This window comes from Sinocyclocheilus grahami, unplaced genomic scaffold (genome assembly GCF_001515645.1).
Source record: "Sinocyclocheilus grahami isolate Dianchi unplaced genomic scaffold, SAMN03320097.WGS_v1.1 scaffold828.1, whole genome shotgun sequence".
Lineage (NCBI taxonomy): Eukaryota > Metazoa > Chordata > Actinopteri > Cypriniformes > Cyprinidae > Sinocyclocheilus > Sinocyclocheilus grahami.
The window spans coordinates 34,632-52,021 of record NW_015506007.1 but is presented as its reverse complement, the minus strand read 5'-3'; the positions used below and the strand labels follow the sequence as shown (position 1 = coordinate 52,021).

The 17,390-nt window shown below is 37.7% G+C and overlaps 1 protein-coding gene across 2 annotated transcripts in view; it reads right to left on the bottom strand.

The window, feature by feature from the left end:
• The window catches only part of LOC107562557 (guanine nucleotide-binding protein G(z) subunit alpha-like), a 45,702-nt gene that overhangs the window by 15,580 nt on the left and 12,732 nt on the right, over nt 1-17,390 (bottom strand). The window contains exons 1-2 of one of the 2 annotated variants that reach the window (XM_016247193.1): nt 2,951-3,044; nt 685-1,987 (exon numbers count right to left, since the gene is read on the bottom strand). In XM_016247193.1, the coding sequence (XP_016102679.1) occupies nt 685-1,407 (723 nt within the window). In that variant the 5' untranslated portion in view covers nt 1,408-1,987; nt 2,951-3,044. Of the gene's footprint in view, nt 1-684; nt 1,988-2,950; nt 3,045-17,390 lie in introns of those variants that run through there. The other variant, XM_016247192.1, reaches the window with a different exon arrangement.

Here is a 17,390-nt window from a genome sequence, read left to right as displayed (position 1 = left end):
AAAGTATTCTTGTAGCTTCATAACATTACGGTTGAACCATGGATGTCACATGGACTATTTTAACGATGTCCTTACTACCTTCTGGGCCTTAAACGTGGTAGTTGCATCATACTATGGTAGATAGACAGCATTATGTCATTCTAAGGGAACGCACCACTGGTTAAGGTGGTGTTTAGTTGGGAGGCCAGGTGATCTCCCAGTCTAAACTGCTGAAAAGGGTCCAAAACCCATCTAAGATCCAAGAGCCAAAACATCAGCTTCAAAAGGCTGGGAGACCTGCTAAGACCAACAAACCAGCTTAGGCTGGTTAAGCCGGTAAACCACCTACCCTTGGCTGGTCGCCCAGCATTATCTTTCTGATGAAGTTAGATGACCAATGTAGTCTTGATGGTTTATTCAGTCCAAATCTTCTTGGAACATTAGTGTTTAAAACACAACACGCTATGCTGGTCTTTTAGCAGGGTACTGTTAGGTCTTTAAATAGCTTGAATGTAACTGAAACTTGTGTGCTACAGGAAATGTGGAAGCAAGATGATAAAAGCAGTTTGTTTGTCAGTGCCACGGACAAGATGAATGTACTGTAGAGATGTACGTAGCCTAGTGCAGATAACATGGAGTTCATGTGTCTCTGCTTGCATTATCTGTTCACACCAATGCCTGAATTCAAAATTGGGCTCTCCTTACCGTCTGGTTGTCTTCATAAAGCTTGAGGTCATAGCCGCTGAGCTCCACACAGAATATAATGGCAGTCACACCCTCAAAACAGTGGATCCACTTCTTCCTTTCTGAACGCTGGCCACCCACGTCCACCATTTTGAAGGTGAGCTCCTTGAAGGTGAATTTGTTCTCAACAATGCCAGTGGTCATGTCACGTGAGCGCAGAATGTCCTCGACGGTTGGGATGTACTCGGGAGCAGAAATGCGGTCCAGGTCGTTTAGATAATAGGATGTATTGTCCTCTAGGTGGTACTCGTTGGAGCGGCAAAAGCACTCCTGCACACCTGGATCAGCCCACAAGCGCTTCATCACCCCCTGGAGCTCTGGCGTGATCTCACCCTTGCTCTCAGCAGGCCCGGTGAGAGCAAAGAGTTGCACTGCGTCGTAAGCCCGATCAGGGTTGTGGAAGTCTATCTTCAAGGTGGCGAGGGCGCGGATGATACGGGTGAGCGAGTCAATGGCGTTGTAGAGGATGAGGGGCTTGTATTCCTTGCAGGCCTCCAGGTTGAAGCCTCCACTATGGATGATCTTCATCTGCTTCACGATGGTACTCTTGCCGGAGTTGCTGGTGCCGAGCAGCAGAAGTTTGATCTCACGCCGCTGCCGCTGGCTTTCTGAGCGGAGGTGTCGATCAATGCGACGTGAGCGCCGGGCGGCCTCCTTGTCCTCCGAACTCTGTCGGCACCCCATGGTTGACTGCACCTGGAATTGAGCTGGTAATCCCAGGAAGTGGGAGAGTGGACGGTAAATGTATGCAATGTAAAAAGATATGGTGATACAGTAGAGCTGATACTAGAGGAAGCTTTTGCTGGAAACCAGTTTCAGATTGGCGTTACACAACATGCATTGTCCAAGTCTACAGTTTATGATTTTTTTAAGGGTTGATGTTTTGGCGTACAATGCTACCATAACATGGTGGAAGACCCACTCAGGCCCTGGCATAAGGGCGTGTTTGCATTCCAGATCCCAAGGATTTGGGGTTCATATCAGGGGACTCTCTCCCCTGAGCACGGCAGGCTTTAAGTGGACTTGTCAATGTTCATCGAGAGAAAGTCGAAACCATAAAATTCCTTCGCTCTCCTCCCTCATGGCGTCCAGTATGCTTCCCTGTATTTCTGTGACTGATTCATCTGTTGTCAACTCCCTCCTTTAATTTTCTTCAGACACTTTCCGTCCGATGGAATGTAAGACCTTAGTTCTGTGTACTAGATTCTGTGTACTAGATCGCCCTGCTTACATAAGCCAGTGAGGCAGCTAAAGGCCCATGTTCCTGAAGGTAAAAAAACAAAACAAAAAAAACAAGACATTAGTAATCATCGAACAGAGAGGAGATAAAGTAAAACTAAGAACTCTAAAAACAAAGTTTCTGTCTAAGAGATCTTAAACGTTCTGGACTGGACGATTTCCCCACAAAATTAAATATTAATCACTTCACAGTTCTTAACTTCAAAGTAAACATTATACATGCATTCATAACCCAGTTTTACCTCTGTAATGTGACGTATTTCTGAAACAGAATATACAATGAGAAAAAACTTGGACTTGATTTTGTCCATATAGAATTGATTGGATTGTGAGAAGTGAGCATTTCATACAAGGATGGAGTCAGACCTGAATGAAACACTGCTGGAACCCACTTTTGAGGAGGCATTTTGACCAGGGCATGTAGGCTGAAGGTCAAGTTTGCCATCAAGACCTCCTAGTTGCATCCCAATAATGAGGCTTCTTTTTTTTTAGATCTATCTTTATTCGCTGTTATTACTGCAAATTGAATTGGAGTAATATTTAAGAAAAAGGTTATATTACCTCCAGAAGTGCCCTAAAACAAAGCCTACTGTAAATAGCTATCTGGCTACTGGCTACACTGTTGGTGATGTGAGAAAAAAATCCAGACAAACTTTTATGGTAGCATTATGAAAGTGAATAGGTTGATTATATGGGGGCTTAGATTTAGTATTCTGTTGCACACAACAGGAATCTTTTCAACAAAAACACTTCAATTACACATGCAGAATAAACAAATGTACTTGTCACAAACCCAAGAAAAATCACACCAATTGCTTTCATGTGCCCATGAGTAACAAAAGCAGGGTAAACTCAAGCAAAACATGAACAGACATGGTCATTAGAACAGTCAGTCTCTGTTAGCTCTACAATATACTTCTGCTACACACTTCTGCTTTCTCAAACACACACACATGCCTCAGATCATGGTTTGTATCAAAAATCTAACCTTCTCCATAGTAAGTCTGTCCCATCATGCACTTCCTTGTCACCTGCATCTCTCTGGGAACATAGATTCAGGTCTGCCAAGATGGTTTTCCAGCACACAAAGTTCCCCCCCCCCCCCCCCCCCCACACACACACACACACACATTTGTTCTCAAACAGACACACACACAAGCAGAGGCAGGCAGGGTGTGAAACGGAAACAGATGTGAGATGAATGTCCTTCCCTGAAGCAAAAGGTACCGCCCATTCTACTCTCCCTTTCCCCAAGCCTCAACCACTGAGCTAACTGATAGCAGGTGGATTGTTTATTTACTGTCATGGTGGAAAATAACTGGCTCAGACCAGCAGGTGCTTCTCTCCAACTCATTCCAATGTAACAAATGCAACAAACCCCTTTAGAAAACCGCTTTTTTATGGCAGGGCTTAACAATAAGGATGCTTTCTGCTGGCTCAGTTAGGTAAGAGTTTTTACTTGCCCATTTTTTACTTTCACTTCTCCCACCACAGAAAGATAAATAAACAAATAAAAATAAAATCTTCAAAAGGTCTGAAACTAACTCTTGCAAAAGCATGTGAATGCAAATGCTTCTAGCTATGCAAACTCGGTTTTGTGCGTCAGTGTGTTGTGAAAGGGCCACAATAATGGACAGTAATTTAAACCGTCTTCCATCACACAAAGTCAACTACTGTCATAATGGAGCAACAATGCGAGTAGAATCTTGCTGTTTATATCTGCCTGAATAATAAAACATGCAGTTTAATAGCAAAGGTATAGCAACAACCTGGCAACCGCCCAGAGCACCCTTCCACCAACAACCACTCAGACCACCTTAGTAACTGTATAGTAAGAATCATTCATAAAGAGTCTAACAACTACTCAACACTCAAGAGACAGAACCTCACAAGACACCTTCACAATTGTAGAGCAACACCTTGAGAACCACTCAGAACACCCTAACAACAGCAGAACAACCCCACAGAAACTACCCAAAACATCCTAGTAACCTCATAATAGTAAGACTGTAAGAACCACTCAGAACACCAAAGCAACCACTCAGTACACTTAAACAACAACTTAAGAACCTATCAGAACACCCCATTTAGCAACTGCATAGCAACACCATAGTAACCACTCAAAACACCATAGCAACACCATAATAACCACTTACAGTAGATCACTCAAGCAACAACTAAAGAACTAATCAGAACACCCATTTAGCAACTGCATAGCAACATCACTGCAGCACTCTAACAAACACTTAGAACACTTAAGCAACAACAACTAAAGAACCAATCAGAGCACCCCATTTAGCCAGTGCATAGTGCCACCAAAGCAACTACTCAAAACAGTAGTTCTCATGACTCAGAACATCCCATTTAGTAGTTGCATAACAACACCACATAAACTACTCAAAACACCCTAGCAACACCCTAAGAACCACACAGAGGACACTAGCAACAACATAGCAACACCCTAAGACCCACTAAGAACAATTAAACAACAACTAAAGAACTAATCAGAAGATCCCATTTAGCAGCTGCATAGCAACACAATAGCAACCACTCAAACCACCCCAGCAACACCCTAATAAACACAGAGCAGCCTAGCAACAACATAGAAACACCCTAAGGGTGTATTCACACCTGTCTTGTTTGGTTCAATTGAATCGAACTAAAGTTCGTTTGCCCCCTTGGTGCGGATCTTTTGGGCAGGTGTGAATACAGCAATCACACTCAGGCGCGGACCAAACAACTGTACCGAGACCCATACGGTTGAATAGATGAACCAATTAATGGATGACCTTAAGCACATGTGTGGTTTTGTTTACAGTTTCTGGTTCGCTTGCAAAAAGGGCAGTGTGAAAGCGAACCGCACCAAACCAAAAAAATCTACATTGTATTTGGTCCGGACCAAAGCAAGTGAACTAGTGGACTTTCCTGGTGTAAATACACACTAAGAAACACTTAGAAAACTCAAGCAACAAATTAAAAAAAAAACAATCAGAATACCCATTTAGCAACTGTATAGCGACACCATAGCAACTACTCAAAACTCCCTAGCAACACTGTAAGAACCACACAGAGCACCCAAGCAACAACATAGCAACACCCTAGGAAACACTTAGAACACTTAAGCAACAAATAAAGAACCAATCAGAGCACCCCATTTAGCAATTGCATAACAACACCATAGCAACTACTCAAAACACCCTAGCAACACCTTAAGAACCACACAGAGCACCCGAGTAACAACATAGCAACACCCTAAGAACCATTCAGAATACCTCGGGAATTGCATAGCAGCACCAAAGAACCACCCAAACAACTACAAAGCAACTCCATAGAAACTCCCCATAAAAACACCATAGCAAAACCCTGAAACCACACAGAACACCCTAGCAACAGGATAGCTCACACCAAAAACCCTACCAGTCATTTTTTCATATCCTTGTATGACACCTTGTTCTTCAGTCTGACAGCATTTGAATGCATTATGCCATTTATTATTGAAAGCATCACAAACAATATGGATAAAGGATCCCTCAATATGATGTGAGCCCTAAAACAATTCATAATGAAATATGTACTTTGAAGGGGAGTAGATGAGCTCTAAAGGTGATCTGTTAGAACAGAAGAGCCGGAGGGACAGCATAATAAATGGATGCTCTATTGGCAGTGTAACAAATATGAAATCATGCCGTGGCCTAGTTTAACGGGAGAGATTACATTTCCTAGACCGGTCGCACAGAGAGAGAATACATCTCCAAGATCTGTCACAGACATATGTGGCAGGATTTGACAGGGAAAAGCCACAGCAAAGTACGACGCACACAAAGGAAGGTACTGTATGGGAAGGGGTTTTTCTGTTGATTCAATAAATGTTTCAGAAATCATGTCAAACTCGTTCAAGTTCAGCTAGTTGCTCCGCTAGTGTAGTGAAGCAGTTTCTGTGTGTACACTCCGAATACAATACACTATTTTGTCCCATGGCTTTTTTTTTCAAGCATTAGAGATACAATTTTTGTGTGTGTGTGTGTTTTGTTGTTGTTTTTAAGATAAAGTATTATCTAAGATTAACCTAGCAAAAGTAGCTAATTTATATTTAAAAAATACTCCTATTTAAAAGGTAATTTTGTCCTGTCCAAATCATCTTATTTATAAGTTTCAGGGGTCTCGTAAGGGGTTTAAAAAAGGGTTTCTAAATGTCATACATTTTCATAAAAATCAAATTGTTCTGATCGCTCAGATTTGGCTCCCGCTTTGACGTAGAAAGGGGCTCTTATTATAATATTAACGGCCCTTAATCTGCAAGTTTCCACCCATGGTGCCGCCATTGTGTTTTTGCAAGCGACAATGGTGTACCAATTGGTGAAAGTTCAAGCGAAAGTGTTTACAGTCCCAGCCTCAGTGGAGACAAGAGAGCAGTGGATTTATTGATTTATTTACTGTATATTATGCTGCTGCCACACAGATATAAAATAAACATGCAATGTCTTTCCCAGCTGTTAACCTCACAGACATAACCGACTGTTTATGTAACTCATGTGTGTTTTTAACATAAACGTGTGTATTTGACAGTTTAAGGGCAATAAGACATGAAAGAGAACTTAGTTTAGTACTCACATGCCATGTGACAATTCATACTCGCCACCAATTTACCACAGTGTAAACTAATTGCGTTTTCTTGTGAAATCAAGTTACGCCTTCTTGACTGTATCCAACAATTAAAATAAAAAATTACAAACTATTGAAAATATTGATACTCATTTAATTAAAACATATACTTTTAATTAAAACCTATTTTGTCTTACCATAAACATAATATTTAGCTTTGTACGTAACATACTGTGTTGCTCTGTTACCACGTGAATTCCGCTATTACAAAAAAGTACGGTCCCCTAACATTGTCAAACAGGATGTGACATCATTTGGACGCTTTCAACAGCATGATGGGAAGACAAGTGAATAACCTTATTTCAGTTTCTCAGTTGACCACATTAATCAAGCTTAACTGTCAACCCTATTACCCAAGTTATTGTAAGACTGATTTTTTATTTATTTATGGTTTGAGTTTATAAATAAGTACAAAACAGACAAAACTAGCTACCCCTATTAAGAAATGTTTTATTTTTACATTTGAACCCTTTTACCCATTCCAATATTATTATTATTATTATTAGTTACTATAATTTAGAAAATCACACAAACCAGGGTTTGAATTTGCATTTAGACATCCCAAACTTAAAACGTAAAAGGTTTATTAAAAAAAAGATGAATATAAATATAAAAAAGATAAATGATTATAAATATATATAGCCTGAATGCAATGTAAGACACTTTGGATAAAAACATCTGCCAAATGCACAAGTGTAGATGTAAAATAAATAGAAAATAAAACAGCTCATACAATATTTAGTTCTGAAAAATAAAAAAGGGCCATATTTTGTACCGTTTGAGGAAAGTGCCATAAATATTCAAAAAGTGCTTGATCGCATTTCTGTATTTCTTCCAGATCAGTATTACATCAGTCAAGCGGTGATGCTTTTAGAGCTAATACCATTTATATAATTACTTCAGAGGAAATCTGGCAATTGGAGTATATTTATGATAATTGATTATTCTGCAACATTTCATGGCTGTTGGAGACTAGGAATGACAGCTGGAATAGTTGAGAAATACAGAATGTGCCATTTTACCACTTCTGCTTTCGCAACACGACCCATGCTTGGATGTCTAAACTAACAGTCGCTTGACATAAGTATCAGGCAAAACTGTAACCTAGAAACCAAAACATTATGCTTGCGATGCTTTGTTGAGCAAATTAGAAATGCATTGGTCTTTTATCAGAAATGTGTCCTGAGGCCATGAACGAATGTGTGAGTGGATGGAGAACGACAGGGGTCTCACCGTTAAGCCAGACTCATGTTTTCTCATGAGCGCTGAGGTAATCTGACCCCACCGGCTCCCTTTCGCCTCCAGAGATCAGCTGCTGTCAGACCCACATATTTCCTGAGTTTAATGCACCCATAATTAGAATGATTTTTCAAAAAGCTGCACATGGGAGAAAGGCTTAATGTCATACTCTTATGCAATAAGTTTGATATGGGAGTTGTATGATATAGAATAGGAGAATGTTTACACGAAACTAGTTTTATCTCACAAGTCTGATTTTTTTCTCTTAATTCCGAGTTTATACTTCACAATTCTGAGAAAAAAAAATCTGACAGTCTAAAATGAGAATTCCATAAAATGAGAATTCAAACATGTAAACTGGGAAATGCGAGAAAAAAAAAACGAATTCTGAGTCTATATTTCGCAATTCTGACATTTTTCTCACAATTCTGTGTTTATAACTCACAATTTTGAGCTTATATATCGCAATTCAGTTTTTTTCTCGCAATTTTGAGTATATATATATATCACAATTCTATCTTTTTCCTCACAATTCTGAGAAAAAAAATCTGAATCACAACATATAAAATGAGAATTCTGAGGAAAAAAATCTGAATCACAACATATAAAATGAGAATTCTGAGGAAAAAAATCAGAATTGTAAAATGTAAACAATCTATATTTCTCAATTCTCAGCTTATATCTCACAATTCTGAACTTTTTCTAGCAATTTTGAGTATATAACTCGCAATTCTGACTTTTTTCTTGCAATTCTGAGTTTATGTCTTGCAATTCTGACTTTTTTGTCTCTCAACCCAAAGTTTATATCTTGTACTTAAGAGGACTTTTTTCCTATAATTCCGAGTTTGGATCTCACAGTTTTGACTCTTTTTCTTGCAGTTCTACATTTTTTTCTTACAATTCTGACTTTTTTTGTCGCAATTCAGAGTCAATATTTCAATTCTGACTTTCTTCCCACAAATATGAGCTTGTATCTTGCAATTTTGACCTTTTTTGTCTCTTAATTCTAAGTTTACATCTCACAAATTTGACTTCTTTCCTCAATATTCTGCAATTACCCTCTTATAATATTTAAAAGTAAAAAAAAAATAAAAAATGAATTTGGAAATTGGAATTGATTGAATTGTGAAAAATGTACATTTTGATTTAATGCTGACTCCAACTTGGCTAGTACAGACAGCCTTTGGTGATACTGACCATTCATCTGGACAGTAAATATGAACATCTGAAACAAATGAACGTCAGTGTACCTGTCAGATAAACGCATTCTGAGGAACACTGAGGTCGTATTTTTATTGAGTTGGTCACCCATGTGACCCTGGCCACTTCAGACTACTCCCTTTCCCCCAGAACAAACCCAGCTTTGTGCAATAAATAGACTGTTATATAACACGCAATGGCATCTCTGTCTTATTGATGAATGCTTGTGTTATGTAAGGCTGCCTGCCAGTTGTAACTCTCTGGGATACACTCCTGGCCCAACTCATATATGTCTGACAAATATCACATGCATTGCACAGAGCGGGTAACCTGTGCTGAATTACATGAACGCATACTATGGTTTTTGTATCATGACACACAGATTTGAAAGAGCCTCTTGGGATCTTTATGTTCTTGCTCAGTTCAACTTTATGTTCCTGTTGGTAATGTTAACCAACAGTCAAATAGCAAATTATGCATTGTTTTATGCAGAGTAAACTACATTTTTTCTTACTGAATATCCTGTTTTACTGGTGATATACAGTGACTCTACATTGTAACATACATAGAATAAATCATGTTTAATAATCAAATTGTACTGATTTTTAATTCATGCATTATGTCTGCACAGGATGATTTTCATCCTGTAATGTATTAAACAATTGCCATAATGCAAAAATACATAATAATAATAATAATAATAATAATAGTAAAATTTGTAGTAGTAGTAGTAATAAACAAGTAATTATACACATATTTTATACACATAAAGATGTGAATGCGTGCAAAAAGAAAAACAATTTATAAAATTATTTTAATCTACACACTGCACAAACATAGGCCTATATACAAAAAAATTATAATTAATTAATAATGAATTTTATGAAGTTATTTTCTATTTCACATTAAGCTCATGAGAATTTGGGGGGAAATTGCTTTGATTTTCATGAAAAAAATCCCAATTCTCCAACAAGCACACATTTTTTATTTTATTTTTCTTTTGGGATAAAATAAAATATTTTTTATTTTTAAAAAAAAGACAAAATATTTTATTTTATCCCAAAAGAAAAAGAAAATAAAAAATGTTGGCTTTTATATTATTTCATATATTTTTTTCTTTTGGGATAAAATAAAAAATAAATCCAGAAAAGCCAATCAACTCCCTTGATCAAATATACAATATTTGTGCACACAAAAATCACAAACCAATGACCTTTTTTCTTCCCCTATATAAAGTCGAATGACTCAGAGAGTTCATTCCTGCCATCTGTGTTGAGGATGGCTTGACGTCAGTCCCTGTCTCCCCTCCATCCACCCTCCCCACTCTGTCCCTTCGGTATTCTGGCACACTACTGAGGGAGGGTTGCTGTCTTTATATCACACTGCTGTATTTCCCCCACAATGACTCATGCCCCAGTAACAGACACTAATTGATTACAGTGCAGAACCATTATACGGAAACCATACAGTATCCCAGCTCAATGAAACAGACTCATAAATCTTCATAAATCACATCTCATCTCTCTGTATTATTAATAAGGTATAACTGAAAAGGAAGCCACAGTAATGTAAACTGAATTCACAAACTGGATAGGCATTCCTGAGGGTAAAAGACGGCTGAGATTTGTTGTGTCAAGTGTACAAGTACTAAATGCTGAAACATTAATATGTCTGATATAAACTCTAAAGCTATTAATCCACTAAGCTAGTTCTCAAATCGTGCATCGGGATGGGTGCGTTTTTGTCTATTGTGCAGCGACGGGAGGAGTCTTGGGTTACTGTGTCAGTGGGCAGCTGAGACCACATACCGACCAGAACAGATGCAACCTTTGATCACATTGACAATAGTGAACAATCATACAATTCACAGAGCGATGTAGAATCAGATAGCATTTCCCTTAATTTGTCTTCTTGGTTTCTACCATCGGTCATAAGAGCAATCATTGTTTCAGGAGATGTGTTTCAGAGGGGAATTTTCAATCCCTCACAACCACTGTTGCAATCGGTTTCAAGTGCCGTTGGGGCGAATTTCCTGTTGTACTGTTCATTTTTGTGCTTCTTTCATTTCTCATCTTTGGATTGAAGACACAGGGTTTAAATTTGGCCAGCAGAGAGCTGCGGCGCTCAGAGTTGCATCGCATGACGTCAGAGATTTGATGGAACATGCATGACTCAAATCAGCCATTTAATTGTTCTTGTGAATTCCACCGCAGAGTGCCTGGAGTCCACTTGACAGAGAGCACAAGGGAGCACAGATAAAAGAAGAGATGCTTTTATGGAGAAATCATATATACAATCTCCTTCATTTTAATTATTTCTCTTATAGACTGATGAGATGAAATAGAGCGCAAATTGGCCAGAAACATACTCATGTCTATAGGGCTGCATGTATTTTAATTGTCATCACGATTTCTGCTTCTTTAGATCAATTAAGCATAATTTTCTGCGATATTGGTCCACTGTGATGACAATGTATTTTTGCAGGCCAACCTGTAAGTTTGCATCACCCTGTTTTTTTTTTCCCCACAAAAAAACATTATGATTTTTGGTAACACTTTAGTATAGGGGCCAGTTCTCACTATGAACTAGTTGCTTATTAGCACGCCTATTATTAACATATCGGCTGTTTGTTCATACTTATAAATTATAGGGCTGCATGTATTTTAATTGTCATCACGATTTCTGCTTCTTTAGATCAATTAAGCATAATTTTCTGCGATATTGGTCCACTGTGATGACAATGTATTTTTGCAGGCCAACCTGTAAGTTTGCATCACCCTGTTTTTTTTTTCCCCACAAAAAAACATTATGATTTTTGGTAACACTTTAGTATAGGGGCCAGTTCTCACTATTAACTAGTTGCTTATTAGCACGCCTATTATTAACATATCGGCTGTTTGTTAATACTTATAAAGCACATATTCTTTATGACCATATTCTACATCCCTAATTCTACTCAATTCCTAAGCTTAACAACTACTTTACTAACTATTAATAAACAGCCAATTAGGAGTTTATTGAGGCAAAAGTCGTAATTAATGGTTTGTTAATAGCAAGAATTATATATAATTAAGAATTAATATAAGCGATATAAACTCACAATTGTGAGTTATAAAGTCAGAATTGCGAGATATAAACTGGTAATTCTGAGAAATAAAGTCAGAATTGCATGATATAAACTCACAACTGGGAGTTATAATCAGGGTTGCCAGGTTTTCACAACAAAACCCGCCCAATTGCAACTCAAAACTAGCCCAATCGCGCTTCGAGGGGGTTCCCCCGGTAAAAATAGCTTTCCGGTGGGGTAAAATACACGTTTTTGGTGGGGTTCCCCTGGTAAAATTGTCAATTTAGGGGCTAAATATCACGTTATTGGGGTCGCTTAAACCCACGGACATGAAATACAACCCACGGCAACAGTGTAAAAGTAGCCCAATTCCACAGGAAAACCATGGACTTGGCAACACTGGTTATAATGTCATAATTGCAAGATAGAAACACAATTCTGACTTTTTTTCTCAAGTTTATATCTCAAAATTGTGACTTTTTTCCTTAGAATTGTGACTTTGCATTTCTGACTTTATTTCTCGCAATTTTGAGTTTGTCATGTAATTCTGAGAAAAGAATTGTGAGTTTATGTCTTTTAGATACAATTAGCAATTGCAAGGTTATATCTCAAAATTCTGAGAAAAAAAGTCAGAATTGTCAGATGTAATTGCGAGAAAAAAAATCATAATTGTGAGATAAGTCGCAATTACCTTTTAAATTTTTTTATTCAGTGGTGGAAATGGGCTTCTATAATAAATTGACCTTAAAATAAAGTGTCACCAGATTTTTTCATTGGCATTTTGGATTATTGCAGAAAATAATCAGTTTATAATTCTGTCACATTTTGTTCATCATGATAATCTTCACAAACTTTTATATTTAAAGTCTAGCTACAATTGTCGTTAGTAAAAAGCAAAACGACCGACACTACGGTTACATGACTTCACAGCCACCACCAGTGTTAAGAAAAATGTTTTCCTTGTAAGTTTGAGTTAGAATAGTTTGGAAGAGTGTGATTATAAACACAATGAGGGTAAGAAAGTGACTAGCGAGCTTTCCTGTTTGATATGATGATTATCTTCAAAAGCTTCACAAGGAGGTATTACTGAATTTTATGTTGTAGAATAAAACATGAAAATATCTCGATTTAATCCTCTATTAATCCTGAAAACATTTTATTGTTTTTCATTTGACACTTTTTTCTTGAGCTTCAAGCTTGGGGTTGCCAGATGTCAAAAGTTTAAATCCCCAAGTCAGAACTTTTCTCTTAAATTTATACATTTTCTGCCAAGTGTTTTGCCTAATCTCCCAAACCTGGACATGCTTGCTCTCTCTTTACACTTCACGATGATCTGAAGGCACTGATGAATGTGTATGTTGGATTTTAGAGATCTCTATTGCTATGTTCAGCTCAAATTTATGTAGCCAAAGTAATGCAGCCAGTCTGTGTTCTTTCACAAGGCTGTTTGTGCTGTGTGCTGCAGCTAACTCTGCGAGCAAACCTTCTCAGTGACAAACTGTAATAAATCCAAATATGAATCTCGACTATACTGTTTGCGACTGTGGTTGCTGTAGTGTCCTTTTGTTGTTTCAATAGAAAAACCATGAACACAATTTGAAGTTATTGAAATGAGTAATTCAAGTAAATCACGAATAATAATTTGCACAAAAATATAACCCTTAGTTTGTTCATCAGCAAAAATTACTCATGTTGATGTTCATTCTTGCATAAACAAACCTCCATACCAGGGTTGCCAGGTTTGTCTCCTTCCAGGGGAGTTTCACTTCAACCCGCAGGCTCAAAAACTTTTTTAAAAAGTGAAATGCGCAGACTTGGCAACACTGCTTGATACTCAAGGGGGCAATAGAGTTACATGTTTGCACCATTAAAACAGATATTATTTAGGAAGCTAGCTAAAACATTTAGACAGAAAACTGTGTGCGTTTGTATTTACCAAATTGTATAATTTTTATTGTATTCCCTGCCAAGAAAAGTGACAATTCACAATAGAAGAAGACCGTTTGCTCTACCACTTATGGCAAATGCTAAAGAGCTAAGAAAGATCAAACTTTGAGCAATAAAATATCCCTCCAGGTAATTTTGCCATACAGAGTAGTTAGTTTTATCAGTATGTACCACATGAGAGTTAGTGAGAATTAAATTACTGTACTGTATATCAACTACTAGACCACTAACTAATGCAAGAAACTGACAGAACAAACAATAGCGTCAATGTCAGGGGCGGCTCATTATGAACAAATGGATGTCACAATATGAATGTTCAGCACAGAGAGTACACTAAACCCCTGAAGAGCGCCAACGCCCCAGAAGCAGCACACACACCCAGCATGACTTTTCAGCTTTTAAAGATTGCCACAGTTGTAACAACAATTACAGCTAATGATTCTGATGCAACCCATTCAACATTGCACTAGTGCCAGTGCCACAAACCAAAAAACAACTGCTTTAAATACACAAAAAAAAAAATCAATAAAACAAAGAACACTGCAGATCAAATTGTCTCCAGGCCATTAATGCAGCTGTGAAACTCTGTCACTTTAGCATGTGGTTAGCACTGACCGATTAAAGATAGGGTAGGTGATTTGGTTCAAAAAAATGTTTGTTATGCTGGTTAAAAGTCTCTTCATATCCCGATAGCAATCACTAAGTTAAGTGGTCCAAATGTATTTATATGTATTTATATCATCTGTGGAAGGTGTAGGACCATAAAATGTTCATCCAATCATATCTCTTGGTCCGTGGGCTACTATAGGCTGTCCTACCTGCCTGTCAACGTATGTATTTGCATACCTCTGCGCACCGTTGGCGCAGACATGATACGTCATCAGCGCATTCATTACGCTATTGCAGACCGAGCGAGAATAGAAGGCATTATTATTGTAATATTATGTGCTTTGTACTGTAATGTTTTCTCATCGGTGAATGAGACATGAGGTAATCTGACAGCTCCACCAGCGCCGTGTCTCACCGTGTCGCTGGTTAGCCTCTGCTCTGCTTGTGCGCGGTCATGTGTTTTGGAGGCGTGGCTTTGGAGAGTGATTTGCAGGGAGGGTGGGATCTTATGCTTTCAAAGCTAGCTTGCTATTGCTAGCCTCTACAAAATTGCCTACCCTACCTTTAACACTGCTATTGTTATTAAATCATTATGTATTGTTACAACCACTCTGATACAATTGATTTAGGCCTACTTTCTATTACCAGAGTCAGATATTTTGACCAAGGAGGCAAGGGAAGCAGTGCCTCAAAAAAAAAAAAGTTGCTGTGATTGGCTAATTACCCCTTATTATGCTTGAAACTGGCCCACTAATCAACCTAAATGGGTCGAACTGATGATGGAATAGATGGACTAATCACAAAGTACACAACTCACCCACACAGGAAACACCACTTCAGTCACATCCGAATCGAAATTCAGTTTGAAATTACTTGATATGATGATCCAAGAGTAAGCCGTTTAAGAAACCAATCATCTCAGTTAAAAGAAAGCTGTGCATTAATTGATACCTCTAACACACAATGTTTTTACTGATTTAATTTTTACTATAAAACATGCATAATTTTTGCAATCAGCTACTCAATTTGTTTAAAAACGTCAAACTAGATGACATTTTGATATTAAAAACTCAACCTGGATGAGACTTTGATGTAACTTGGTTTTAAAAAAAGCAGTATAGTCTTTGTTGCAAGTAAACGTTATTCAATTAATCCAGAAACGGTCTTAACATCAAATATGTTACAGGAATTTATTCTGGACTAAAGAAAAACTAAAAGCAGATATGGACACTTGTCTGCTCATTTCACCACGCTTGACTGTTTAATAAATCTACAAATGATTCAAATACTCAAAATTTTCCTGGAAAGTTATTGTGTCAGTCTTGTTTACTCAGAAAGTTCTTCTGGTGACTTTAATGTCAACTTCTCATATGCTAATAATCACTGGTTTGAAAGACTCTGAAACACGTTAGCCACAGAGCAATCAATGACCGAAAAAGGATAAAGCAAACCGGTAGTAAGATTCTGCAAAATCAAAATGACAAAAACTGAAACAACATCAGATGGAAGCGACATGGAAGTCTTTGGGTTTTTCTGAGAATGTTCTCTGAGATTTCAGACATAGATTGTGAGCAGGGGAAGATTTTCATTTCATCTCAAAACCTCAAACGGCAACTCATCCTCGATGTCAAACGTGGCTCAGAATAGCACTGTGACGGGATTGCACCTCTATGACTGACAGCTGCCACTAGACGGTATGAGATAGATTATAGATGGGATGAAACGATGGCTAATGTACAGTGTTCCAGCTCAGACAGGAATCAGCACCGTCTTTCTGGGGTTCTGACTCATTGGTGGTGTACAGGAACATGCCTACGTCTGAAATAAGTGAGATGTAGGTCGCAGACTAGATATCCAGCACGCTGCATTTAAAGCCTTGCATTATGCAAGACATCCAACGCGGCCTAAATAGCATCGTTTACATTTTTAACTAATAGTTCGTCCAAAAAGGAACAATAAGTCATCATTTACTCACTGTCATGTTGTGCTTCTCTTTGGTAGACCACAAGAGGGGATGTTAGGCTAAATGCGTCTTTTTTCCAAGCAGTGAAAGTGAATGGTGACCAGGAACTGTCAAAGTCCAAAAATAACAAAAAGTACCTTAAATGCAGACCATGTGTAGGGAAAAGATAAAAATTCAAGTCAGTAGTTACTCAAAATAGATTTTTTTTACATCCCTCTCAAATCTACAGAGCCTTGCAATATGAAAAATAAATAAATAAATAAATGAATAAATAAATAAATACACACACACATATATATATATATATATATAGGCCATGAATTAAGAATTAGATCCCACCACGACTTAATAACCAACTTTTTTTTTTATTATTGTTTTCCATGACTTATTAATTTGTGGCCACGTTTCAATCATTTGTTCTTCTTTTTATGAAATCATTTCAATAACTTATTAATTCTTGGCCACTTTTTATTCATTTTCCCCCTCGTTTTTATTAAATCAGACCTATGATGAAAATTACAGGCCTCTCTCATCTTTTTAAGTGGGAGAACTTGCACAATTGGTGGCTGACTAAATACTTTTTTGCCCCACTGTATATGATGTTCAAATCATGGCCATGTTGTACTTATTCATTACCTTGTTTTAATTTAGTTCAAAAGTGATAAAACAAAATAAGTCAAGGGAACAAATTCCCAACCCACATGTCATGTACAGGCTTAATTCTGTGCGTTTTGAATATTA